Genomic DNA, 27,687 nt, shown 5'->3' with positions numbered 1-27,687 from the left:
TAGGCAAGATTTTTAAGTACTGATATTTTTCACACTTACCACTGGCAACATCCAGCCCAGGCGGTTTTGAGATATCATCTGCTGAGACCTTTGTCACCACTCCAGCATGTGGAGGTGGTTCAAATTTGGTTTGTGCTGCTTAAAGCATCTCAAAAAATCATTTGAAAAACTCAACAGCAATGTTTTTTATTTTATTTTCCAAAAGCCATGTTCCAGTTACTCAAGAGATGTAATATATAAATGAAAGCTGAGACATTGCATGATATAGTTACTATGTGTTATTTGCAAATTATTCTTTTAGCAATGCAGTGTACTGATGGGGGTGAGAAAAGGCAAAACAGTGTAGATACTAGGAGATTAGGTTAGTTTAAATGTGACTGTTTTAATATGTTTAATGTTTTCTTTAATCTGCAATGAACAAGCTGTTGTAAGAAATGTTTTTGCTATTTATGAAACTATATACAGTATCAAATATTTTGAAAGAATGAGACAGCAAAGAAAACAAATCACAGTTTTGGTCTTTTGTGGGATTTGTTGGCAATTAAAAAACTATATTATCTAAAATCAACACTTACATGGTTCCATGTTTGCATGTCTTTTATCTCAGTCTGCAGTGTGTAACACTCCAATTCCTGAATTATCGCTTCTACATTAATGTGAGGGTTGTATTCTTCTGACAGTTGCTATTAGCTGCTATTGTTGCAGGCAAGAGAAGGGTGACAGATCAAGCTCATGATAATACTGTTAACAGAGCGATGAATGCAGTCATTATGTAAAAATGATAATGGCTTTTATTTATCATAGCAGAAATGATTCAAACAGGTTTATTTGTTAGAAGCTTACTTATTAAGACATTTTACATCAAAGAGTAAAGTGTGTGTATAAAAACAATCATTTTAAAGAACGGGGAAAAACAGCAACATGAATATATTATGAGGCTGAAAGCCATAAATCAAGCAAAAGACAATGAAAGTGTCAAAATGTTGAATTATTTCTGAGAACACTGCATGTTTGATCACGCCTTTGAAAGTGTATTTCCTTCTTCAAATGCTCCCTGCAGAGTGTGGTCTCACAGTGAAAAATAAGAGAGAAAGAGCGACAAGAGAAAGTTGGCTGGCAAGTACTGGCTCCCCAGATGTCTTTTACAGCACACAGCCAAGATGGCCATATTGTGTCTCTAAACAAATCGAATGGTTGGCTCTGTGACAAGCCAGCCTCTGTGGCGTTCAGATTCACCGAGTCAGCACGGCTGTGCTCCCTCATTCCCAGGTCACCGCATGCAGCAGCCAGCAGGGAACCACAGTCGTGTTTACTCTACTGCTGGATGGCAACTGTGTCATTAGTCTTTTGGCTGCAAGTAGAGAATTAAAAAAAACATTAAACAAGAAGCATTGATTATTTTGTGCTACGGTTTTTAATAAATTCGTTTAATCTTTGGCAATTTCCAATTCATCAAGCCATATTGTGACTTAAGACTGTTGCTGGGGTGAGGCTGGGCCTTATTTATATAGTTTAGGGAATGGACATTTATCCGCAGGCTAAAGATTTTGCTAAACAGATCCATCTCTCTGTGGAGCGTCACAGCACACACAAGCTACACACACACACAATCACCTTCTTTTGTGTATACTGTGCTGTATCACACACTTACAAAACTTGTTTAGTCTGTCCAACAACTTAAAACTTAAAGCTACAACTTACCACTGCTAGCATGCGACTTGAAACCAATGCACTCTGCTCTGCTCAGCCCTCAGCCTCTCGGGTCTGCTGCTCCGCTTAGAGTTTCAGGTAGTCTTTGTTATAAAATTACACTAAATAAGCTCCAAAACCTACTAATCAAGCAATAATAATTGAAACTGGTTAGAAAGGTGATCCTCACTGGCAAAGTTTAGAAGTGAAGATCTCTGCAATTTTGAAACTGATGTTCAGTGAGTCTGAATCACAGGAGGCTTCACCTTCACCTTTTGTGGCATGTTTACAGTAAAAAATATTCCTAAAACGGTGCATACTTTGAGGTGCATATGATAAGCTGGAACTATAAAATGTTTGGTAGCTTTGCCTGACTGTTTGCTTGTCCGCTTCAACCTCCTTCAGCGAACACCATGGCCCTATAGAAATGACACTGATTCCTCTTTTACACTTGATGGACAAGAATCCTTTGGAAAACAAATGTTGTTTGAGGGCATTTTGGGAAATATGTGTATTTACTTTGCTACACTGTGTCAGAGAGCAGTTTCAGATGTTTTGACCCAGTTTGACGGAGGATAACCATTTTAAACATTTCTTTAAAAAGAATCCAGTGCAATACTGAGAACTAAAAGCTCAGAAATCACAATAAACTCTGTATTTATTACACTGATATTGTGCTGTATCGCACTTGGCAGCAGCTTCTATATTTAAGGTCATTCAGTGTATACCACTAGTGACAAAATACAACTTGCACATATTTATCAGGATATCATATAAAGAAGCTCACAGAGTATATGCTGCATGCAGTATATTCCAAACATAAAGCTGTTCTCTCCAAAGGCTCCAGAAACCTTTTTGCCTATGAAACAGAAATGGCTCCACTCTCTGGGGCAATGAATGTCTATTTTTTACGACAGAGTTGTAAAAGAAGCATTTTTGTGACACACACCTACACAAACCGGATGAACACACCACATGCCGACACACACACACACAAACAAATACTTGAGATCCATTACTGACTTACAACAATAGCCCTTTACAGGCAAATAAAGGGTATTAGCGTAAGAGCTGTAAAACATGTCACACCTCCAGGTATATGTGTCACACAGTCAAACTCTGAGAAAAAAAAAGAAAGAAAAATGTCCAACGGGAGATAAAATAATCGATAAAGGAAAGAGAAATGTGAAAATGGAGTGAAATTTGCCACATAGTGCTATGTACCACACAGAGGTACCAACATGAGGCACTGGGATGAGGAGTATAAGCAGCTCTGATTGATTGTTAGATGTTCTGCTGATGTGTGTGGTTGTGCTGGTGGTGCTTTGAGGTTCACATGTGGACAACAGGGAATATCTGACTCATCACACGACCAGAGATTATTCACAGTGGAAGCACTATTCTGATTTTCTATGTATACATAGAAATACTACCTGCAACCTTATACTGCAAATATGTCCTGCATTAGAAATCTAAGCTAACTGTTCTCAAAGTTGGTTTCTTCAATATTTTCATATAATTTTTGGATCAAATCCAATAAAGGATTTCTCTCTGCAGTTCCCCTCAGCTGTACAGATTTTTTTAGCTCTTTGCATTGTTTTGTTTTTTCTGGCCCAAAACTTCAGCTTGATCCATTACATGTGCAGTGTAGACACCTGGATTGATTCTAATCTGTTCTGCCACAGGCTTATAAGACAGTCAAGTAAAAAAATGCAGCTGAAATGCTTTTATTGTAGACAGTAAGCATTTATATATAAATATAGGCCATGTAAAACCCATCAATAAGAGATCATTGATAAATTTAGGACTGTTTTATTTAACAAACAAACAAAAAGGTGACAAATCCATATCTAATCACCTTAATCATATTGATTTTATAAATGTGGGTGCAGAATTTGGATAGAAAGTCCAGTTGCATCTGAATATAGTAAAACCAATATAGCAAATGATGACTGAGAACACAGTTTAGTAGCATATTAACATAACTTCTAGGATGAGGTGATTCAGTTGTTTGATGGTTTCAAAGGCCTCTAAATTGTACTGTTCTCAAACTGTAATACAATACACAGAGAGGTGTTTCTGTTACTTAGCATATCCTTATTTATACGTAAGGGTTGGACAAAAAAATACAAACACATCTAACTATAAAAAATTGATCATACAGTTAAATCACCTTCTCTGAACAGCTTCGACTCAAACTGCACGTTCTGAAATGAACCTTTTTACCAATACAGTTGTTGCAAAGTAAAAGTAACTGAAATATAGTGGTGTAAAGCAGGTATGTGGTACTGTGGTAGTATGGGACACGAGTAAAAACACTGACTGCATTTCTACCTGCGGATACTCGCTGTGTTGAATAACACCTCTATTAGATAACAGTGGAGATTAACACATCATGTATCAGTGATTAAATAGATGATTATATCTGTTAAATTGATTATGTGTCGAAGCAGAAAATGTGAGCTGTCAGTGTCATTTGTTAACCACCGAGCAGTAGACAAAAAAAGCATCATTTACACTGCCACAGTGAGCAATGGGTATTGGCTATAAAAGATTCCACTTGTCATCCTCAGCCACCCAACTCCATTTCACACACAGATCTGTTGTATCAGTGGCAGCTCGTTCTCATTTAAAACCATTAATGACTTTCCTGCAGAGATTTCAGCAGAATGGATGTGAATACTTTGTCCTATTTTGTATGTGTCTATGTCACATTTATTTTCCAGCATATCAGTTTAAAGCAAATGTTTAATTATTGTGTTTTTTTAGCCATGCTGCAGCATACTCCGTCAACATTTCCAGTGAAGTGAATGATGAACGAATTAACACATAAAAATCCCATATTAATTTTGGCCTCTTCTTTGATATTCATTCAAAAAGATCCTAATTGTTATTCATCATTGCATACTTCTATCTCATACTCAGATCGGTACTGGCAGTAGTAAAGAGGATGGGGAGGTGGGGGGTAATGATGGCACACAAGCTACAGCTGGGCAAACATAGGAGGCACTTTGTGTGAGCCATTTAGTGTGTCACTGCCTCCCTGTGGCAACTACAAAAGCTGCATGACCAAAGCATCTACTCCTTCAATCCATTTTTAGTTTCTCTGTCTGCCTCCATAAATTATAAGATGGTCCAAGAGGAAGACTAGAGTAGGTTTCATCATCAGTTGGAAAAGTAGAGGACTTCGACTCATATGTATCAAACTTTGCTCTTAAAGGACTCTATTCTTAACTTAAGAGCATTTTAAGTTGGAAGAAATGTAATAAATCATTTTTCCTCCTAAATATAATGAGCAGTAGGTTAGTAAAGTTAGTTTATCTTTTCAGTTGGGAGTTTAATAAATACACAAACTGTGTGTATACACACACATTAGTATCATATGTCACAATAAAGAGATCAGTCATGCAGTGGCAATAGACGTGCATGTTTTTTCTGCAGCCGTCAGTTGTTAAATGGAACAGATGCTTTAAAATTGACCCATTATCTGTGTCACACAAACAAGATGTGGTTTGGCAAGAGTGTGAGCTTCATCCCAAGACATGTGTAACAGTATATATATATATATATATATATATATATATATATATACACATACATACATACACATATATATATACTATATAAATCACACATGAGAAAGTGACAAAGTCGTCCAGTCGTACATGGAAATTACAAACAATTTCTTCACCTTAGCAGAAGAAAGGATGTAAAAAAGAGTACGGTGAACGGACTATATTTTTCTATTTAATATTTCAAATTAATTTGCAGTAACCCTCAGCGTATAATTGTCACTCTACATGGTACTAGCACCAGCTCCCATTTTAATGAGGGACTATTCGATTATCTCCTTCAAGATTATTCATTTTATCAAAAGAAGTACCACCTTTTACATAGATCCATGTCCTTGGGCATATAAAAACCCACAAAAAAGCTGAAATTGCATGGGTACATAATAAAATTACTATTTAAAATAAAGGAAATCATCTGTCACCAGGGGGAATTTTCCTACATTGATATTTTGGGTAAAAACCTAACCTCTCTGTGCTTCAGTCTGCTTCATCCAGGATTAAATCGACCTTTTAGATACTACAGAAAATGCTTTAACAAACAGTACATCCAATTTAAATAGCAGGAGTATTATTCATCAGTAGTATTCAGGATTGTGTTTTTTTTTTTTTTTTTATCGCTACTACCATGCCATGTCGTATGTAATGTAGCTGTTTTAGCCTGTTATAAAATCTTCTGTATCTTTGCTGTAGTCCATCACTGTATAACTAACTGTGGCCTGGTTTTTATGCATTTTTTTTAACCACTCAGATAGTTCGTTTGACCACTGGTGCTTAGAAAATTAATATTTCAATCGAAGTCTTCACTACAAACAATGTAGCCAAATTTGTTTTAGAAATGACAGCTAAAATGTGGATTTGACAGATATTGACTATCTAATGAAATTATGGCAACAAGGTCAGTCAATAAGAAAAGAGTATGTAGATAATATAAACATAAGCAGTGTACTCATACCAATTATTCAAAACCCCATTATGGCTACATGTTTTCTGTAACTCTCTGCTTGATATGTGGGTGAAGACTAAACTGATGATATGTCATTAATACAGTGATCACCTGCTTGTTGTCAATTGTTCTTTGCTACTGGAGGTTTTATGCTGCATTTAAACACAATGAAGTTATGAACAGACAAAAACAAGAAATGTTTGTAAAACTAATTGCTATTGTGATGACGACAATGTGTTCAGACATAGCTTGAGATGATGCATTTACCTCACAATATGACAATATGATTTTTAACTTGTTTTTTTAACTTGTGTTTTTTACTTACATATGCAGCCTTGACATTGATGATTCTGGTCCACAAACACATTGTTTTCTGTTCAGTTGAAATGACCCCTTATTGTCTCACTTATCCTTCTGTGGGTATGATAAACTTTTTTTTACATGTGTGAGTTGGAGTGCTTGAGTTTTGCCTCCAGTGTGGTCTGTTCTCATTCTAGGTCTCCATGGTGAAAAAGTTACTTATACTCCATATTTTACCAATGCCACACTATCACAATCCTGGAAAATTGATTTTGATATTTCGGAGGTTTCTTACATTTTTTCCACATTCACAATTAGTTTTTTGTTTTTGTTTTTGTTTTTGTTTTGAAAATGATTCCTTATCCCATTCAAGGGTCTTGGGAAAGATACATTTTTGTAAAAGGTGATGTAAATAAACTGTTGTTTATTGTGCATTTGTAAATTACCTAAAGTTATTAAGAGGCCCCTGACTCCACACCGTCCGTGGTTTAGACTTTTATGGTCCCTTAATTCCTGCAGCTAATTCTTCTTCAGACAATTTCAAGCAAAAACTATTTTTTTGTGAACATTTTTAAATTACACCGACACCATGTGCGTTATTATGTGTTATGTTGCTATAAAGTAGTTCAAACTTTTACAATTTGACACAATAAACATCAGCCAGTCTGCTGCTACTGTATGAACATATACTGTCATCTAGTGGCGAAATGCTTCACATCAGTAAATTTGACTTTCCTCAAAAAGCCCCAAAGCACTCTCCCCTGTAGAGGGCCCCCTTGTCAAAGTTATTTTATCCTAATTCTTCTCCTTTTTCATAGGATTTTACAGAATGATTAAAACCTTTTGTATTTCTATTTAAAGGACAAACATACTGTATAATCTAACACAGTTAAGGAAGGAAGGCTCATAATTACAGCAAGTGATGTGACAGCATAATGAAAAGAGTGAACGTCCTTATTTCTTACTATGAGCAGCCACAGCAGATGGTATTTCATAAACAATCACCATTTTAGATCACTTTTACATTTATATGTAAAGAAGCTTGCCATTCCAGCAGATCAACAGATGGCTTAAAATGTATGTTTTAGGAGACCAAAGTAAAGACTTCATGATTTCTTCTCATTTCAAACTGATAACAGGCTTTAAAAATAGCAAATGATGTGCAGGCGTTAAAACACAGGATCTGATCATGTTGATTTGGCACAGTTTTAATGCCGGATGCCCTTCCTGACGGAACCCTCCGCAATTTCTACTGGGCTTGGGACCAGCACTGCACGGCTGGGGATGGATATGGACTGTTGAGGGTTCATTGTGGTTGGGAAGAGAGGGGCGTGAACCTCTGACCCTATGGTCAGTAGGTGGTCACTCTACCAGCTGAGCCACTTCCGCCCCTAACAGAATACATACATTAAAGAAAAATATTAAATATTAAAAAAAATCTGTTTCTGTAAATGTGACTTTTCCTCAGAAAGCCCCAAAGCCGTCTCCCCTCTAGAGGGTCAAAAAATTGACTGAAACGAAAATGTTGTGCTGTGTGGGAAGATGTATGTTAGTAAGCATCGCTAGTCACACAAAGGCACCCAAACAAATTGGAACCACTTAAGTATCATTACAGTACATGTCTTACAAACACAAATGCAACCACAAGGCACAAACCAGTGTCTTCTTGTGCCAGTCCGAAGTCTGGAAAAATGCAGAAGGTTGTGTCAGGAAGGGCATCCGACGTAAAACACATGCCAAATTAAACATGCAAATCATGACTTCCACACCGAGTCTGACTTCCGTACCAGATTAGTTGGGACCCGGGTTAACAACGACCACCACCAGGGCTGTTGACCCACTGGGTAATGGTGGAAATTGGGCTACTGTTGGTCGAAGAAGGAGAGAAGGATGGCGTGTACATAGGCAGAGAGAGAAGAGGAAAGCCAAGAGTGTAGGACTGACAGTAGGGACTTGTTGGGACTATGTCAGGGAAGGCTAGAGAGTTGGTTGACATGATGCAGAGAAAGAAGGTGGACATACTGTGTGTCCAGGAGACCAGGTGGAAAGGTAGCAAGGCTCGAAGTTTAGGAGCAGGGTTCAAGTTGTTCTACCATGGGTCAGATAGGAGGAGAAATGGAGTAGGAGTTATACTGAAAGAGGAGTTTCTGAGGAATGTTCTAGAGGTGAAAAGGGTATCAGACAGGTTGATGAGTCTGAAGCTGGAAATTGAAGGCGTGATGTTCAATCTTGTTATGCCCCACGAGTAGGATACGTTTTAGAAGAAGGAGAAATTCTGGAGTGAGTTAGATGAAGTGATGCAGAGCATCCCCAGAGGTGAGACGGTGGTGATTGGTGCGGAATTTAAATGACATGTAGGTGAAGGGAACAGAGGTGACAGCATCAGGCCAGGAACAAAGAAGTGGATGTTAAAAAAGGAATAATGTTGTGTAATTTTCAGGGAGGAGCTGAGACAGGCTCTGGGTGGTCAGGAGGTGCTTCCAGATGACTGGAGAACTACAGCTAATGCGATCAGGGAGACAGGTAGGAGGGTACTCAGGGAAAGAGGTTAGCTACGAAGAAGTAGGACACAGAGGACTGAAGAGAGTAGACAGGAGTACAGGGAGATGCAGCGTAAGGTGAAGGTAGAGGTGGCAATGACCAAACACAGAGCATATGAGGAGCAGGAAGTAGCAAAGATTAGTAAGAGTGAAGTGAGGAGGACGTTGAAGAGGATGAAGAGTGGAAAGGCAGTTGGTCCTGATGACATACCTGTGGAGGTATGGAAGTGTCTAGGAGATATATACACATATACAGTATGCTCACATATATACATACCCACATATGTACATGCATACTGTACAGACATTATCAATATTGCTTGTGCTCTGTCTATAGCTTTGGGGTGCTGGAGCCAACCTTAGGTGGCATTAAGCAAAAGGTTTGGTACCTGCTGGACAAGTTGTCTGTCCATCACGGGCTCTCTGTCTATCACCATGGCAGTACCCTGAGAATACTGACACAGGCACAGGGAGAACATAGAAAGACCAAAACCTGCAGGTGGATTTGAAGCAGACACTCTACCATCACGCTGCCCTGCATGCATGCATGTTAATCTTTTTAATAAAAAGTATAACAAAGTACAGTCGCATTAACGGACCGCATTAATGATGGACTGTAACCACCATATTCTCTGTCCTAAAATTAGTAAAAGCAATATTATTAATGTTATTCTGGCAAACGTCTCCATGTACTACTCCTGGTGTGACAGCAAAAAATGAAATAAATACTGTAGGAAAGACGCAGCCTCGTGCAGCAGCCCTCCAGCAGAAAAAAAGACCAACAGAAGAGAGGAAGAATAAACATTAAAGCTTAATAAACCTGCACAAATCTGAGCTAATTTGTGAAATCAATTTAATTAAAATACAAACACTTACAATTTTAATGGTCCTTTGTTTTTCTTTAATAAAACACTACTGAAGAGACTCACATCAAATCTGACTACAAACCCATTCTGCAAGGTAATAATTCCTTCCTGGCTGGAAAAATGACAACTTTTCCAGGATTGTGGGAAGTTCACTGGTAACCTGCTACATGCATTGTGTGCTACATCCACTACATTTGAATCAGTCATGTATCAAACAAAATCTCCCTACATTAGAGTGCATCAGTGCTCAACAATACACAGAGAAGTTATTCTAACCCCCCTCCATCATTATAAGTAATATAAGGATTTATTAAATTCACTGAGCTAAGAGGCCACATGTCTCATGTGCTTGGTCAAAGTTATTTTAAGGCTTTTTAATATAAAAGTTTAATGACATCTTCTAGCTATGGCATGGAAATGTTCTGGTTTTGTTTAAAGCAGGAGCAGTGTCCACTGAGGGTCATTCACATACATTCACTGAACAGTTATGCAGTCGTTACTAAGCACTATATCCAAAAAACGTTTTGTTAAAATTGTAAATTTAAAGCCCAGCTTTTTACATCTTTACATAGCACTCTTGCATTCACATTGTGTGCTATACATTCTGTTTAGCATGCGCTGCACTTTGGCTTACATGCAAGGAAACAGCAGAATAACTAAAATAAATAATGTCATTGCAAAAATGAAAAAGAAATCTAACCCTCGCTTTACAAGTAAAAGCCACAATAGACAATTCATTCTTTAAAAAGAATTGTTGACTTCTTACATACACAAAAATACAATGTCAATAAAAATACACTTTACAGTCAGTGCAAACACTTTCTCTCACTAACAGTGCTATTATACTGATTTTCTCCTTGAACGAGCAAACCTGGGGAAGCTAAGGCCAGGTGAGAGTGTGCTTCCTGGGGAAGACAGTCCAGTGTTGTCCCTGGAGCCTGGTGAACAGCTTTGGATCCTATAGGAGACTGAGTTGTAATAGACAGAATTGGTATGGCAGCCATGGTGTTCACTGTGGGACACAAGGGGACTATCACAAAAACCCAAGCGGTAGCACACACAGGAACAGAGGGAGCTGAGGCTCGACTCGGGTCTGTGTCTGCCTGCCTTGATCTGAAAATTCAGCCTGTGTCGACAGGGGCTTCTTTGCCTCTCCTGATCCTCTGCAGGGGAAGGAATAAGGTTGGTGCAGCTGGTTCCTTCTTCCATCGGGAGGAAAAGTGTACTGTGGCTGCGACAGTGCATCACATTTCTTCTGTTCCTCTCCCTGTGGCTGTCACTACTCTGCTCCCCTACAACACGGAGATGCAGAGCCCCGTCCAAAAGGGCTCTGTCCCTCTTCTGCGAGGCCCTCTCCTGAGCATCCCTCCTCTTATCTTCAGTGTTCATAGTGAGGAAACGAAGCACCACCAAATTAAGGAAGGCCCCAATTACCGTCAGCCCCACCAGGATGTACATGAAGCTGAACGCCACATAAGGAGTTTTCTCCTGGAGGTCCTCCTTTTTCTGCAGGGCCACAAAGTCCCCGAAGCCAATGGTGGTAAGTGTGATGAAGCAGTAGTAGTAAGCATGGAAGAAGCTCCATCCCTCAAAGTGAGAGAAGGCTGCAGCCCCTACACATAGTGTTCCAATGCAGGACAGGAAGCCCACTAGGACCATGTTTTCCATGGACACCTCAGTGTGGCGAAAGCCCAGGCACTGTTTTGTTTTATGCAGGAGATAGCGGACGAATGTGTTCATCCTTTCTCCCAGGCTCTGGAACATGACCAAAGTGAGAGGAATGCCCAGTACAGCGTAGAACATGCAGAAAACCTTTCCTGCATCTGTGCCTGGGGCTGCATGTCCATAACCTAATGCAGAGATTTCAGTTAGACGATGAATAGCATGAACAGTAAAACAAGGACAATGGGTTTTTGTTTGTTATTAGTCTGCAACTAAAAGAAGCCTGTAACACTGCAGCCATTTAGAAATACATACAATGCTATGCTGAAAATACTAAAACAACTAAATGAAGCGTTACGGGAAAAAATACAGTAACTTACCGATGGTGGTGATGACTGTTATGGCAAAGTAAAAAGAGCCAGCGAATTTCCACTGTCTCCCGGCGCGATGAGGCTCAGCTTGCAACACCACTCGCTCGATTTCGCGGTAGTCGTCTTCGGAGAAGCGATACTTCTTCTTCATCTCGTTGCGCTTCTGCTCCAAGATGCGCCTGCGGGAGTTCTCCGACTCGGACTCCAGCGCGTCAAACACCGCGGCGCCGACCAGCAAGTAAGAGAACATGCAGAGAATGAGTGACAGGGTCCGGACGTTTTGCTTCTTCATCCTCGGTGTCGGCATGAAAGTCTGGAGCAGATATGTACAGTTACAGGTGGTACTGTTCTTTACCGTAGACTCCACATTGGTGTTGCAGCCTGTTGCGTGAAACCTAGTAGCAAGAGAGGCGTGCGAGAAAATGAAAGCTGGAAATGTATAACACGCTTGTTAATATAAAAACGCGCATAGCGTGCTGTGCGCATTGAGAGCGATGGATGCTCTCCACACGGTCATCTGTTTCATCAAGTGGCCTCAGCGTCCCTCTTCGCATGCGCAAACCAGTCACCAATAAAAAAAAAAAAAAAGTGTGTAGTAATATAAAGGTTATCTTTATGACACAGAGTAAGCTTTGGCACCAATGTTTCGTCTTATCACATCTTTGTGCAACAAGTGATGTCCCGGCTGGACCCGGTTAAGACCAGTCTAACGCTAGGAATGAGCTTCAGTACCATGGAGAGCAACCAGTGTGATTTCAGATGTGAACTGAGGAGCTAACCAAAGGCTGGGAAACATGGACAGTGGAAAGTAAGCTGTATCCGTCCTGAAACTCAATGTGCTAAATACATTTGCTGACTTTCAGTAGAATTACTGGAGACTGGAGATAATACATTTTGTAACATTGAAATTATGTGAATGGATGTAAGTCAACTGAACAGTAATAAAACAAGAAGAATGCAAGAGGCATCGTGGTCTACAGTATGTTTTGCAGTAACATGTAGGATCGATGATTACAGTATATTTACAAAATAAAAACGCATAACGAGACAGATGAGATGGAGTGGGAAAATTTTACAAGGAGCAGGAACCAAATCAAAAGGGGAATTTTGACTTATAAATAGGCCTACCATACTGAGCCATACTGGGCCTAGTGGTCTTTTTCTTTGGCTTTATGAATGCCAGTTTTGATCATTTTTATACATGTTAATTTGATTTTCAGATGCGTGCATTTGCGCGTGTGTTTTCTTTGCATATTAGAAAACAGCACATAAAAGCATGCATGTAAAGTGGCAAAATGATTCTTAAAACCTACTGTATGTGATGCTGGTTGCTATGGTTACTTATACCAAGAGCAGAGACTCGTACTGTCAGTGAGACGGAAGATAGTATGTTAATCTTAGGATGCAGTGAATTATGTCACTGCATCATAACATTAAGTATCTGTATTTAGGTTGGATTTTTCTACTTGCACGTGTAAGAAAGGAAATGAAGTGGCACACAGCTGTATCAAATGAAAACTTAATAGAAGCATCCTTCTTTTCTGGTCACAGCAGGTATTAGCAGCACCAACTGGGTCCTGCAGGTGAATTAATGCGTGTTCTTTTGTTCCTGCCAAACAGAGCAAGCTGCTCTTGGTGGCCCTGCTTTTATGTTAAGTGACTAAATCAGCACAATTACATCCCTGTTGTGATTCAAACCAGCTCTCCATAAATCAATTACATCTCCGCTGATAAGAGAGGAACCTGAAGTCCTAACGGCCACCCATCAATTCACACAGCTTGTACGAACATCCTTTTGAAAGCCCAAGGACATGGAACAAAGTAAGGAGACCTATCAATCCCCATTGGGTCTGGGCTTAAGTCAAAGAGATGCTTTATTGATTGAGTTTTGCTCTCTCTGCTCTGTGCTCTCACAGGTAAAATTCATTACCACACACATATTATCGTGGAAAACAAACAATGAAAACAAATGATTATGGAGATGCTGTGCTTTATCTACTGTTTAGCTCCTCTGGCTTTATTTATTTATAATTTTCTCAGTTGGACACAGAAAATATGCTTAAAGTAAAAGTATAGGTATTCCAAAAATATTGTTTACTTTACTTACCTGTCACTCATTTAATTCCTTTTACTCTTTCCCCATACATCTTCTGTCCATTTTTAATCACACAAATAAAAAGTACCTCCCCAGTGTGTGTGCTGATAATGAAAACATGCAGATGGTACAAAACTATTTTCAACATGAACATGACGTCATACAGAGAAAAGGGGGACTGTGTGTCTGGAGGTGCATTTCTCTATTAGATAAACCGTTCTGCCAATTCTGCAACAACAAAAATGCAAACCTGGCAAAATGTTTTAAAACATCGAGCTACTTTGCAAAAGACAACTTTAAGTTTGGAATGGAAAGGGCTTTGTTTTGGCAAGGATATAAGAGAAAATCACAAGAAGGGACAATGTGGAACGCACGATGAGTAAGCAGATCCACACAGAAAGAGGATTCATGAGCAGACAAACCTGTTGTCAGAGCACTCAGAGATGAAAGGATGCAGACCTGAGGACACAAAGATAAAGATATGGACAGTTGTGGATTTAACTGGAAGGGTTTAAAAAAAAAAAAAGATCTGCTGGCTTTCTTCATCTTCTAACACAGATTTTGCTCTATTTATGTCTCAAATTGAAAAAAGAAAATGCTTGAGCCTTATTCTAGTCACCATCCTCCCCCCCAATAAATATGTTGGTTACGAGGCTGTATACAGAGATTTTGAATAATAGCAGTGACGATCAACTACAGAATGCAGCCATTATGTTCTGTAAACTGCTAGATTAATGATCAACGCAAACTCATCGTTACGATTATGTCCCCTGTGTTTAGCTTGTCCCTGCTTTACCGAGCTTGACTTCCTGCTGTCTGCTTTTATTTTGTTGTCCCTCTGTGCCACTTCCTGTTTGTAGTCTCTTTGATTTCTTTACCCCCCTCTGTTATCCTAATTGCTTTCACCTGTGCCCCTGGTTATTCAGACCCGGCTTTTCCCACAGTTCCCTGCCAGTTAGTCTTTGTTGTTCTGCTGCATGCTCCTGCACAGCAAGCCTCCGGATCTTTCCCCTGTTTGGGCTCCTGTTTCCCTGTTCTGATTGTTCCCCATATTTGGACTCTGTTTCTGCCATTTTGGTCTGAGGTTTGGTTATTTTTGTTTTGTATTTTTTTGTTTATCTCCCTCTGTTTTACACTCGGTTTAATTACTATATTATGCTTATTTGTCCCCTTAATGTTCTGTCCGGTCCATGTATGTGGGCATTCTTTAATTTATTGTCTAGCCCGGATTCTGTCAATTAATATGTGAGCACCTCTTTTGCTTCAGTATATTCACCTTTATGTATGTATGTAGCCAGTTTCCAGCACAGTCACAGTTTAACTTATCTCCTCTTTCATCAGTATTTAAGTTAATGTTGTGATTTATTGTGTTTTGTAGTTCTTACCTTTTTTCTGTGTGTGTCTTCTTGTCCTCCTAATGGAGCAATTTTCTGTCATTTTCACTCTCCGTTCCTTTTAAATAAACCCCTTTTAGTTTGTAACCTCTTCCTTACAGTTTCCTTTCTTGGGTCCTCAAAACCCAAATACTAAATCCGTGGCACTCAAACACCATTAACACTTGAACTGGATTGAGATCATCACACTTAAAAGGAACAGTATGACTGAAATCGTACAAGTTGGGGTTTTTTTCTCTTTGGAAAAGCAATTCACAAAAGGTTTAGTACCAAGAATAAAGATAACATGGGTGAGGAAGTTTTGATTTCAAGCAGTACAGCAAAGATCAGTAATCACCACCACATCAAGTGTGTGTTGCCACCTTTAGACAACATGGATGAGAATCTCTTAAAGTATTGGAATGGTGATATTTTGTGTTTTTAATTTAATGTCAACAAGCCCAAATAAAAAGGACAAGTCTTCCAACCTAATCAATCATGAGTCATTTGTCCTTTGATACATTGGAAACACTGGCAGGATATATGTCGCAGATAAAGGTTTAAGAAAAGGTAACTCATACATGATGTGAAAAAGCATATTTGTTGATCATTTTTATCAAATAAACATACAGTAACTGGATCATAAGCTGGTTAAATTATCATGTTCACCCCACGATTCCACAGTATCTATTTGGACAATATGATAAAAAGATAAACCACAGACTTACAGGAATTTTTATGTGTATCGCCACAGTAGTTATACAGCCACAGTAAGGAAACAATCTGAGTGATGCATGAGACACAGAACTATACTAATACAGAATAGCAGTGTATGAGTTCATGTCCAATTTTAAACAGCTTGAAAACCTAATGACATGTTAGGTTTCTGCCATTCATACAGAAGTAAACAATGTCCTTTTTGGATGTGCAATTTTGAGAATAGTTGCTCTACAGTAAGGACAGCAGGAGATGACTGAAACTATTCCACCTATCATAACAGAAAAATTGCTTTCCTGCACAGAGGAGAGCATACCAGGTAAAACGGGGCAATATTAGACAAGTAGGGTTAGGGACTAATCCGCTCAGGTCTGTCACTGCCTGAGTTAGATCTGGTGGGACAACACCCAGAGGCCAGTCTACTTGAATTTGGTAAATTTACAAGTTCATCAAAGTGTCATGTCAAATGTCATATCATCATGTTGACAAGACAACCAGGCTATGCTGAGATTTTCCCTTTTACAGCACGTTTCCATATGTTAAGATCAGCTCTCATGCTTTTCTTATTAATTGTTTATTATACTTTTTATGTTCTTGCAACTCACTGAAAAGGTCTTGGTTTCCTTTGATGTCTTTGCTTTCTCTGATTAATCTACAAGTGAGGAAAGTGCTTATAGATTTACATTTTAGTATTATACTGCCAGAATCAAATTGAGGCAAAACAAAAATTGCAATAGGAAAAGATCTAGTTGTTGCACTGGAATAAAATCTCAGAAGTTAGCCACCAAATAGTAATGCTGCCCACAAGATGAGATATACAGAAAATAAGCGGATGAGAAGCTCCAGCAGTGTAGCAGCTTATGTAAAAGCCACATTCTCTTTTAAAGTGACTCACTTTCGAGCATATGAGTCAAAATATACTGTAACCATAGTAAGGTTTATCCACACATTCTTCCTACTTGAACTGAGACATTGGTTGATGAAACCAAGCTACACCAATGTCATTAAAGTAATTGGCACATACAATCCAGGTTGTCCAGAAGTGACCAGTATGGTAACCTGCGAGGGCTGTGTCTGTTCTAAAAATTAAACGAACTATCGTCATCAATAAAATATCATAAATTCCTAAAGATGTCGTTATAGTAGGTTACTTGGCTAGCTCAGATCACTATTGAGACAAAAAGGAAGCATTAAATTCTGACATTTGAGAAGCTGGAACCAAGAAAGTGTTTCCAAATATTTGCCTTTGAGTTGTTGGCGAGTGGAAGCAGCAAAAAATAAAAAACTAAAGCAAGGTATCTTAAATTGAATGAACTTTAGTAGATGTACTTAGTTACTTTTCATCTTGTTAGATTATCATAAATATGTCCCGCTCATTCTAACCTGTATTCTATAGAGACTAAATTACCTCCACTCGTCAGAGCAGTAAGCTGGTCTTAAAGTCATTAGGTTTTTGTCATATCTGTACACAGCCAGCCTGGGTTTACAAAATTCTTATATTATCTGTGTATATTAACAAATCATTAAATCCTTATTGAACTCAGTGATAACAAGGGGATCCATTTTATGAAGCAGAGCCACTAAATAGCAACAGCAAACACTGGAATCCTGCAGAGCGCTCTGGTTTCCACAGTAACTAAGACCAAAAATAGAAACCCATACCAGCGGCCATTCAACACTGAATTCCCTGTGATAATACATGATTCTATTTATACCGTCTAATGATGAAATGCTCCAATGTATAAATCCATCAGTCCAGTTACTGTCAAAAGATGAACATCATGGTCTGGTTATTGGTCCATACCTCTGGATCCTCCACTGTGTTGCGGGTCCTTACAGTCTGAAAACTGCATCTAGCTTACAGCTGCAGAGTAATACTGGAGGTGTTAGACAGGTGTGAGCATAATGGAAACTAACACTAAATCACTGAATAAATTGGTGTGTGTGTATGTGTTTGTGTCTCTGTGTGTGCATGTGCATGTGCATGTGTGTGTGTGTGTGTGTGTATGTGTGAATGGATGCTGTGCTTCTTAAGATTATAACAGAATTTCTTGCATTTATGTTAATGCCACTGAATGAGTTGTTCTATCATGCAAATATACAAACATTTTTGTGTTACTATGTTCAACTATGCTAAATATTGAGTATTTACTAAAACCCCAATTCAGAAACAGTTGGGACGATGTGTAATATGTAAATAAATAAGAACGCCATGATTTGCAAATCTCATAGAACATAAACAACATATCAGGTGTTGAAACTGAGACCATATTTTACCATTTCATTCAAAATATTAGCTTATTTTGAATTTGATGGCAGCAACACATCTCAAAAAGGTTGAAACAGGGTAATGTTTACTATTGTGTAGCAATGTCTTTAAATGTCTGGGATGTGAGGAGACCAGTGTAGGAGAGGAATGTTTTCCCATTCTTGTCTGATGCAGGATTCTAGCTGCTCAACAGTCCTGGGCCTTTGTTGCAGGATTTTTCATTTTATTCAGGGTGAATTTAATTATGTGATTAGCATCAATGAACTTTTAGTCTGAGGATGTAGGTCAGACAAACAATAAAATGTTATAAAATAGATAGATAGATAGATAGATAGATAGATCCATCCATTTGGATGGATCCACCTTATCCTATTTGGGTCGCAGGGGGCTAGAGCCTATTCCAGCTGTCATCATGTCATCATACACACTGAACAGGTTGCCAGTATATCTCAGGGCCACAGAGATACACTCAGAAAGATGCACTCACATTGCCCTCAAATTCACACCATTCACACATTTTAGATCCACCAATTAACCTAACATGCATGTTTTTGGACTGTGGGAGGAAACTGGGGAATAATAAATAAATAACCTGAAACCAAATTACAAACCTGGGATTGTAATTTGGTTTTAGGTTTTTTGTTTATTTATTCATTTAATACTGCTTGCTATCTTTATTCATTTACTATCTAAATGTGTTTTAATGCTTTGTTTTCATAACAAAACGTAAATGGCTTTAGCACATAAACAGCTCGAAAACAAATACTTTTATAGTTGGCTGAATATTGATCAAGTGTGAATACAATAATAAATATGTCCATCTGATTTAATGGGGCAGCCATAAAAATAATAATAAGTCCTGGGTTGGAAAATACTACATATTAGTCTAATAAACAATTTCTCCTGTTACTTAATATGGTTATGGTTATACAACAATTAAGCGAAAACTTTTGCTGCAATTCAGCGCCCTGACTCATGTCACCGGTTTGCAGCTTTCAACAGAGGAAGGCTGCTGCTTTTGGGGCGTGTTGGAAAATTGAGAAGTAGCACGAGAAACCACATTTATTAGCTAATTAATTGGCTTCGTATTAAAACCTAATTGTCGCGAAATAGTTCTGTAAATAGTTAGTCGAAAAAGTTGTTTAGCCCAGAGTGAAAAATGACACGTAAAAATATATATCAAGTTGTGTGAAGTTAGGTAATTGCTACTCAGAAGAAGCACTTGAAAGCAGCATAAGCACTGCAGCCGCCAACGGTGCCGCTGTCTGATGAGGTAGTCTGGAAAGACGGATGGTCAGGGCCGTCTCCGTCTATCCTCAACATGCAAATATAACTTCATTTGTGTCCGCCCAGTGTGCTTAATAAGCTCACACGTTTATTTAGCTTTGGTTAGTCATTTAACTGTTTGGACAATGGAGGACGACTGTGTTTGTGAGTACGACTCGACCTGGGACACAGAGAGTGATGGAGACGACCCGGCCGGAGACAGCCAAACCCGTCGGTCAAGCCAAGACAAAAACAAATCTAGTTGGACTTTGGTAACTGTGTGCTGTCATTCTCTCTTAGGCAAACCCCAGTCTGTCTGAATACTAACACAGCGTGTTGTATGCTGTCTTCTAATACATTGCCGTCGCATCCGGCTACACGGCTGCATTTTTGCCATGACTGGAAAGCTAGTTAGTGTTAGCTTTAAGCTTCGCTGCTGCAGGAATGCTAGCTAGCTTAGCTAACAGTTAGCCGCCGATGTTTGGCTCTCATTTGAGGGGTTATAAATCGTTGCGATTGTTGTTTAAAAGGAATATGTGTGGCTGCTCGCTGGCGTTACTGTTGATAGTTTATAATGCATCGTTAAAATGAAAAATATGAATCAAAATTTAACCCCATTTCATGAGAGTGGGATATGAATTAGCTTGGCCTTATGTCAACTTGTCTAATGTTAACATTATGATAGCTTTCTTCTGCCTCAGTGACAGTACAGGTGGAAGAGGACTTGTTGCTTTAAATTAAGAGGGATCCCTTCCCGTTAATATTGATTCCGCACAATTACAGAAATGGTATGACATCGAATGTAGGTTATTTTCACTTTCACTTTTATTTTCAGTGGCATCATACGCCCAGAAACATGAGGGCAGCAAAGGACATGCAGAACTACAGGAGAGGATACCCAGTGAGTAGCATGGAGATATTGCACCAACGCACGACAACTGAGAATGTTGAAATGTTGTAAAATCATTTTTTATTTATTTTTTTTTTGTTTTATAGAATCTTGCTGATGATGAATGCTCTGAAGACAAAATGAACAATTTGTTGTTTTATCTGAATAAATTTCCCTCTGCCCCCGATGGTAATATATTTAGAAGTTCTTATAAGATATATTCGTTTTTTGGGGTCCTGTTTGTGTTCATGCATCCTTTCTCATTTTGTACAGATGTCTACATTGACTCATTTCTTAAAGAATGGAAAAATGACTACAAAAGACTAGAAAGAGTTCACTCATACATTCAGTGGTATGTATTATATTTAACCATTGGGTTTATTCTATGGTTTTATTCAGTTTGAAGCAACAAAGGCAATGCTACTCACATGAATGACCATGCACACTAAGAGTTCCAATTCCATATACATACATACATACATACATATACACTTTTAGTGCTGAAGTCTTCAATGTATAATTGACCTGTTTTAGATAAAAGCCAGTGTTTTTTTTGTTTTGTTTTGTTTTTTCATTTTGTGGGCTGGCTGCATAGCATTTGCATCCAGAATTTGGTGATATTCATTAAAATCCATTGTTGCAACTATTGGAAGATTATTTATCTCTTTCACTGAGAGCTAATGGGCCTAAAGAAGAATTTCTCTAACTCTTTGGTTAACAGTAGGCACAGGGGGCTTGCTAACCGCTTTTTCACATGCCCCTTCTGTTGTCATTTTTAGGAGTGGAGAAGGTTTGTTGTGTTTTCTTGTTTTTGTCAGTGTAGGTCATCTGAACATTTGACAGTGGATATTATACTGCTATTTATCTGGCTTTAGAAGTCCAGACTATTTACAAGCCCATGTTCAAATTCCTGTCTGGCTGCAGCCTTTCTGTGTGGAGTTTGCATGTTGTCCCCGTGTTTCCGTGGGTACTCCAGTTTCCTCCCACATTCCGAAGACATGCGTGTTAGGTTAATTGATGACTGAAAATTGCCTGTGGGTGTGAATGTGTCTGTGTTTGTCTATCTGTGTACCCCACCTTTCGCCCAATGACAGCTGGGCTGGCTCCAGTCCATCACAGACCCTAAATAGAATAAGCTGTTTCAAATAATGGATGGATGGATTATTTCCAAGTATTTGGAACAATTGGTTTGATTTAGTTTGCATTCTAAAAATGCTTAATTTGTGTGTGGGCATGTTCTTCTGACACTCCCACAGTGTAGTGCATAAAGGAAAACTGTTGAAATACCCTGCATAAGCTCTTTGTTCTAAATGATCAGAACCTTATCATGCTACAGCTCCGATGAATTTCTAAGTAATCTTATTTCCTTTTTGAGAGCACCCATACTTATCTGGTTTCTCACTATTCGGTCTTCTACAGGTTTCCCACGAGAGAAAAACATTTAAGTTACTATTTATTTCTAGTGATAACCAGAGGTTGTCTGTAAAGAGTGTGGAATTCAAAACTTTATTCAAGGTTGTCATGATTGTCATTGTCAAGGTTGTCAAGTGTTATGACAGTGGCAGGTATTAGGGAATCATTTACGACACAGCCAGTGGTTCTGTATATGGTGTTTTTATTAAATGAATCCCGAAGGTGATTTACTTTGGGGTTCTAAATGCTCAATTTCATCCTTGCTTAATTACAGTGTAGCTTCATTACATGTAAATTGGTTATATTTTGTTTCTTTATTAAATTCTCTGCAAAGGTTGTTTCCATTGCGAGAACCTGGGGTTAATTACATGGCATCAGAACTCACAAAGAAGGAAATTGAGGTAAGTGTATTATATTCTTTAAATGAAAACAGTTTATTTTGAACAATGTAAAGCAACACACCAATCTACATGTCCGTTTATGCTGACATCAAAAAGTCATATTTGACAAGTGCAAGGTTACCAATCTTCTGTAGAGAAAATACCGTGTTGATGGGAAGTTTGTAACCCTCCTAGAAGTTTCTCTTTTTCTGCATAATCATGATTTAAAATGTGATCTTTAACACATCCAAAAACTAGATAAAGGGAACCTAGTCAGATTGCCAGCCAATTCATTTACATTTATTATTTACCACCTTATTTATTCAGGTGTTTCCAAAAATGCATTTTAACTTAATAGGAAATAAAACTAAACTAAGACAAACCAGGTTTTTTGGCATGGTCCTGGTTTTAAGCCAGCCATTCTAAATCAGTGGTAGTCAAATACAATTTCAATGTACTTTACTCAGATATTTTTAAGGTACTATTTTTTTTATTTTTATTTTTTATTTTTTTGGCACTTTTAAAGTACTCAGTGGACAATACTGTACTTTTAACGATGAATATGTCTGCTTTAGTTTTAGATTATAAATACAATAAATCTAATACAGTTAGTTAATTAAAGAGGTTAGCTAAGATTAACCACCTGTCAATACACAAATAATTAAATGGGTTTAGTCTTGACAGATACTATTACAGATGATACTATTTAGGAAATTAAAAAAGCTTAGTCAATCAAAAATAAGAAATCTAATAAATTATTAAATTTTATGAGTCCTGTCCATTTCTTCTTTTGTATATTTACTTTAGCTCTTTCACAAAACAAAATGTCATATTCTTATTACTCGATATTCATATTGAATAGATTGACATATTGACATATTTAATAAAATACCCAAATACTAAAAATAATCAATAGCTGCAGCCCTAATTTACAGTGCAGACAGTGGGTAGTTTTGGGAAATTTAAGAACCACCACTGCTTGTTTTAGGTTAAATAAAGGTGTCAAAGTATAATTTCTGCTACGTTGAACAAAACCCTACCCACATGTTGCTATGTCATCTTACAGAACAATAATAATTTGCATGTTTGTAGAGAGTAAAATAAAGTTTTGTAAGCATAATGAACATCACCACAGACAGCAAATTCTTTAGCTCAGCATGCACACACTAAAACACCTATCTTAACTCTGGGTTTTTTCATACAGCCACAAAAAGAATATTACACTTTTTAATTGTTTGATGTGTAGCAGTAGTTGGCTGTGCAACAAAGTAAACCTGCTGGCTATGTTTAACACTTCAAATGCCATGTACTTTGTGATACCTTTCATCCAAATTACTGTCAATATATGATATAAATGGCATTTTTGTAATCCCACTGTATATGCACTTTAGGCCTTTAAGAAAAATGATGATGCCAAAAGGAGACTCGTCGAGGCCTATGAACTCATGTTGGGCTTCTTTGGGATCCGTTTAGTCTGCAAAGAGACTGGTGAAGTAAAGCGTGCGGAAAATTGGAAGGAGCGCTTTGGAAACCTCGAGCGGTAAAATTACACGTTCTCACATAAGCAGCTTGTGCGAGCCATAGTTTTTGTTCGTAATTTAAATTATTTTTTTAACCATTTCATTTCTTGCAGCAATATGCACAACAACCTGCGCATCACTCGCATCCTAAAGAGCCTTGGAGAGCTTGGATTTGAGCACTATCAGTACCCACTTGTGCGCTTCTTTCTGGAAGAGACTCTGGTCAAAAAGACCCTTAGCAGTGTTAAACGCAGTGTGCTCGACTACTTCCTATTTGCAGTGCTGGACAAGCAGAAACGTCAAGAACTTGTGCGCTTTGCCTACCTTCACTTTGAGCCAAAGGATAAGTTTGTGTGGTGTCCCAGAAAGGTTCAGAAACAGTTTAAGAAGGCAGAGAAAAAACCTGATGCTGTTGGAGATGGAAAAGATGAATTGTGTTCACAGGTTAAAGGCAAAGATGGAGAAGCAGTTTTGCCACAAAAACAAGATGGACAGGATGATATTACAAAGGCTCAGAAAGAAACTGATAAAATGGCAAGTAAAGATAAAAACAAACTGTCTGAGGCGCCTCCTGAGACAACATCAGAAATTGACATCGTCAGAAATGGAAATGCAAAGGCTGAGTGTAATAATGAAATTGTGGGGAATGGAAATGACTCTGCAGACGATGTTGATGAAATGGATCACTCGCCTAGTTCGGACACTGAGATGGCAAAACCTGAGCCCGGTATGGACAGTCAGCATAAATTAAACAGCTCAGAGGATGTCCTCCAGGAACAAGACAACAATATGCAAGCAAGGGAGGACACGGATAATAAAATACCACAGAAGAAGAAGAAAGATAATATGTTGCTGCTAAGCAACGACTCTGCTGAAGACTCAGCCAGTGGGCAAATGGAGGAAAACGGTCAAACTAGCCCATCAGCTCAAACGCTCCATAAGACTCCAGTTCACTCGTCGTCTCCTTTGATAAGAGGGGAAAAAATCCCAAGGACTGAATTTAATCAGACAGCAAATGAAGAACAGGAGCAAGGCACATCAGAGGAAAACATGTCAGCAACAAATTGGCCACTGCCAAGCACCAACAAATGTGTACATGAGCAGACAAATGGGAAGGAATCAGAGGATAGTGTTATGGAAACGAACCCCTGAAGCTGAGACCGAACTGGGGGGAATACATGAATAAAAAGGATGATGGAGAAAATGCATTAATTTAAACTTAAAGTAAATGTGTGTGTATATAAGGACAGAGTATGATTTAAAGACTTTCTGGGCCTTATTTCTACTATCTTTGTTGTTTAGGACTGATATTTTATTCCCCCTCCCTGCTTTGAAGGAGAATATCAAATAATTAAACAAATGTGAAACTGGATGTGAGTTATTTTCTATGTTGCCAAATAATATTAAAATGATAGCGGCTGGTGATATTGTATATTTTGGTTTTGTTCGTTTTTGTTGTTCAGCAAATTTTTTGATGACCAAAGTAACAATGGTTTAGTTGGTCTCTCAATACTTTCTTCCTTTTTTTTTTTTCTGGGACACGTGGCCCTCTGTTAAAGAAACTAATCTTCAAAACATGTCAGGCTTTATAGTTTGACAACTGGCAACTAAAGCTGTGTTTGCAAATGTTCCTCAAACAGCAGTAACTTGGGACGGCAGTGGCTCAGTTGGTAGAGTGGCCTCCTACCGTCCATAGGGTCGGAGGTTCGTGCCCTGCTCTTCCTGACCACATGTCGAAGTGTCCCCGGGCAAGACACTAACCCCCCAACAGCCCATCCCCATCCCCGGCCGTACAGTGCCCTAAAATTTGGGGAGGGTCGTGCCAGGATGGGCATCCATGATTTTTTTTTTTAAAAAACTGCCAAATCAACATGCGGACAAATAATCCACTGTGGCGACAGGGTCAACTCACAGGATAAGCCGAAAGGACAAAAAAGAAAAAAGGAGTCACTTGTGGATTTGTCAGACTGTTTATGTATGTGGCATGATGTAAAGTAGGCTGAATTAAATCTAAAGAGGTAACTCTTGTTGACCAAGAGAAATATACAGTATTACCAGCCTTGTCTGTTAAGGTAGTATTGACTTAGACTGTAAGCATCTAATATTTAATATGTCTACAGAATACATGAAGCACTATTATCAATGAAATGGTGGTTCCAACATCTTAAACACCTTAATTGCACTGAGAAAGTCATTTGAAAAGCTGTTTTTTGTTTTTTTGGGGTGTTGCGTAAGTAAAAACATTCTCTACTGGTTTGTATTTTTGCTGGACCCTACTGCTCAAATTAAGTTTGAATGTCACTTAAGTTTATTTTTCAGTGATTTTGCACAATCGGTTTTCCTGCAGATTCGGGAAGTAGGCTTTTGAACAATTGAAATTGTTTCCAAAAATGTGAAAAGCTGATTGTACAACGTGTGTCTTCTCTGCAGAACTGGTAAAGATTTAGCTATAATATAAAGTCCACTGTATGTTAATTTGAGAAGGATACAGTCCATGAATATTTATCAGCCAGGGTGATAATATTGATGCATCTTTTTATATTTGCAAATCATTTTCAATTTTAATTGTTATTGTATTTGCATAATGAATTGGTAAAACCTTTACAAAAGTGCAAACTTCTTTTTACAAACTTTTTTTCCCAATACCTGGCTGTTGTCGCAGCAGAATAAAGTTGTACTATTTTCTGATGCTTTTATGAAATTAATCTGTTTAGCCAAAGTCTGATTTCTGTTATAGTTTATTAAATTGCAATTCTCAGGATAACACTGTGGTAGATGTCAACTTTTGCTCTTGTTCCTGAGACTCATCTTTGATTTCCCAGTGCAGGCACATATAGTCAGAAATATTAGTCTTTTTTCTCCCCCCAGCAAATGGGTGTGAAATTACATGACTCACAGCAGAAAGAAGAAAGATGTTGAACTTAGATATTGATGCAACGCATCTTGTTCAGGCCTCAGGATCGGTGTGGAGATGACTGTGTAAGTACAGACAGGGAAGAGTATACTGTTGGAGTTTAGAGCTTGTTGTTTGTTATAGCATTATCGATGCCAGCTTCTATCAGTAGATCTACCCATTCCCTGTTTGGCATATCATAAATAAAATTCTTAAAGGCCTTTGTTGGTTTTTTCCAAGTCTGTATCACACATTGTTTAGAATATGCCTGCACTTAAGATGCAGGAATATGTTTCGTGAGTTTTTTCCTAGGCTTTTTAAGTCTCTATAATTTTTGTAATTGTTTTAATAACGTATGCTATTTAATGTAGTTATTCGTGGTCAGGATACGGCATTTATGTTCCACAATATGAGGAGGTGGTTTAACTGGGTAGTGCTGAAACAACCAGTTGACAGCTACTCAAGTTGATGACAGATGATGAGGATTCCACTCATAGCACATATACCAAACATGCACATTTTGAAGGATTTCCTGCTTTGCTCTATGTGATCATAAAGCATAATCTTTGGGTTTGGGATTCATTCAAGAGGGTATGGTAATTCTAATTGGATAAAAAAAGATTTTTCTTTTTGATTTGACAAGCTGTTTACCCTCAATTGACAGAATAATATACAGAGCAGTTGATGATTTTTCTTTTCAAGTCCTAATCTGAGGACTGGTAGGGAAGCAATATGAGATGTAGCCCTACTTTTCATCCATCCCACTCTGCACCACTGCAAGGCTGATGGTGAAATGGTTCTTCATACTGTAGAAAGTGCTGCTTTCAAGGTCCCATAAAAACTGCCAGGTTAGACTGAAGTAGCCAGTGTCATGTTAAAGAAAGGTCTTTTTATGATACAGATTTTTTTTTATTTAATTATCTAATGAT

The 27,687-nt window shown here is 38.3% G+C and overlaps 2 protein-coding genes across 2 annotated transcripts; one reads left to right on the top strand and one right to left on the bottom strand.

Annotated features, from left to right (window-relative positions):
- Nucleotides 1-9,892: 9,892 nt before the first annotated feature.
- On the bottom strand, nucleotides 9,893-12,305 carry kcnk15 (potassium channel, subfamily K, member 15). The gene is made up of 2 exons (XM_067528507.1): nucleotides 11,953-12,305; nucleotides 9,893-11,760 (listed from the first exon to the last, which is right to left on the bottom strand). Exons 1-2 carry the CDS (start codon nucleotides 12,248-12,250, stop codon nucleotides 10,751-10,753), a joined length of 1,308 nt encoding a protein of 435 aa, XP_067384608.1. The 5' UTR covers nucleotides 12,251-12,305; the 3' UTR covers nucleotides 9,893-10,750.
- A 7,318-nt stretch (nucleotides 12,306-19,623) lies between these two features.
- Nucleotides 19,624-25,714, top strand: ogfr (opioid growth factor receptor). Its single transcript, XM_067528055.1, has 7 exons — nucleotides 19,624-19,935; nucleotides 20,499-20,564; nucleotides 20,660-20,741; nucleotides 20,826-20,904; nucleotides 22,300-22,366; nucleotides 23,737-23,885; nucleotides 23,979-25,714. Exons 1-7 carry the CDS (start codon nucleotides 19,810-19,812, stop codon nucleotides 25,015-25,017), a joined length of 1,608 nt encoding a protein of 535 aa, XP_067384156.1. The 5' UTR covers nucleotides 19,624-19,809; the 3' UTR covers nucleotides 25,018-25,714.
- Nucleotides 25,715-27,687: the final 1,973 nt, after the last annotated feature.

This window comes from Channa argus, chromosome 13, assembly GCF_033026475.1.
Source record: "Channa argus isolate prfri chromosome 13, Channa argus male v1.0, whole genome shotgun sequence".
In the NCBI taxonomy this organism is placed as follows: Eukaryota; Metazoa; Chordata; class Actinopteri; order Anabantiformes; family Channidae; genus Channa; species Channa argus.
Note: the sequence above shows the minus strand (reverse complement) of the source record. Positions and strands in the feature narration are given on the sequence as shown.

What these genes read in the sequence shown, in the direction of transcription:
- kcnk15 (XM_067528507.1), bottom strand. Translation starts at nt 12,250, where the DNA reads ATGCCGACACCGAGGATGAAGAAGCAAAACGTCCGGACCCTGTCACTC. An exon ending in AACAGTCATCACCACCATCG is followed by an intron (nt 11,761 to 11,952) that starts GTAAGTTACTGT and finishes TCTCTGCATTAG; the next exon opens with GTTATGGACATGCAGCCCCA.
- ogfr (XM_067528055.1), top strand. Translation starts at nt 19,810, where the DNA reads ATGGAGGACGACTGTGTTTGTGAGTACGACTCGACCTGGGACACAGAG. An exon ending in ACTACAGGAGAGGATACCCA is followed by an intron (nt 20,565 to 20,659) that starts GTGAGTAGCATG and finishes TTTGTTTTATAG; the next exon opens with AATCTTGCTGATGATGAATG. An exon ending in CGCTTTGGAAACCTCGAGCG is followed by an intron (nt 23,886 to 23,978) that starts GTAAAATTACAC and finishes CATTTCTTGCAG; the next exon opens with CAATATGCACAACAACCTGC.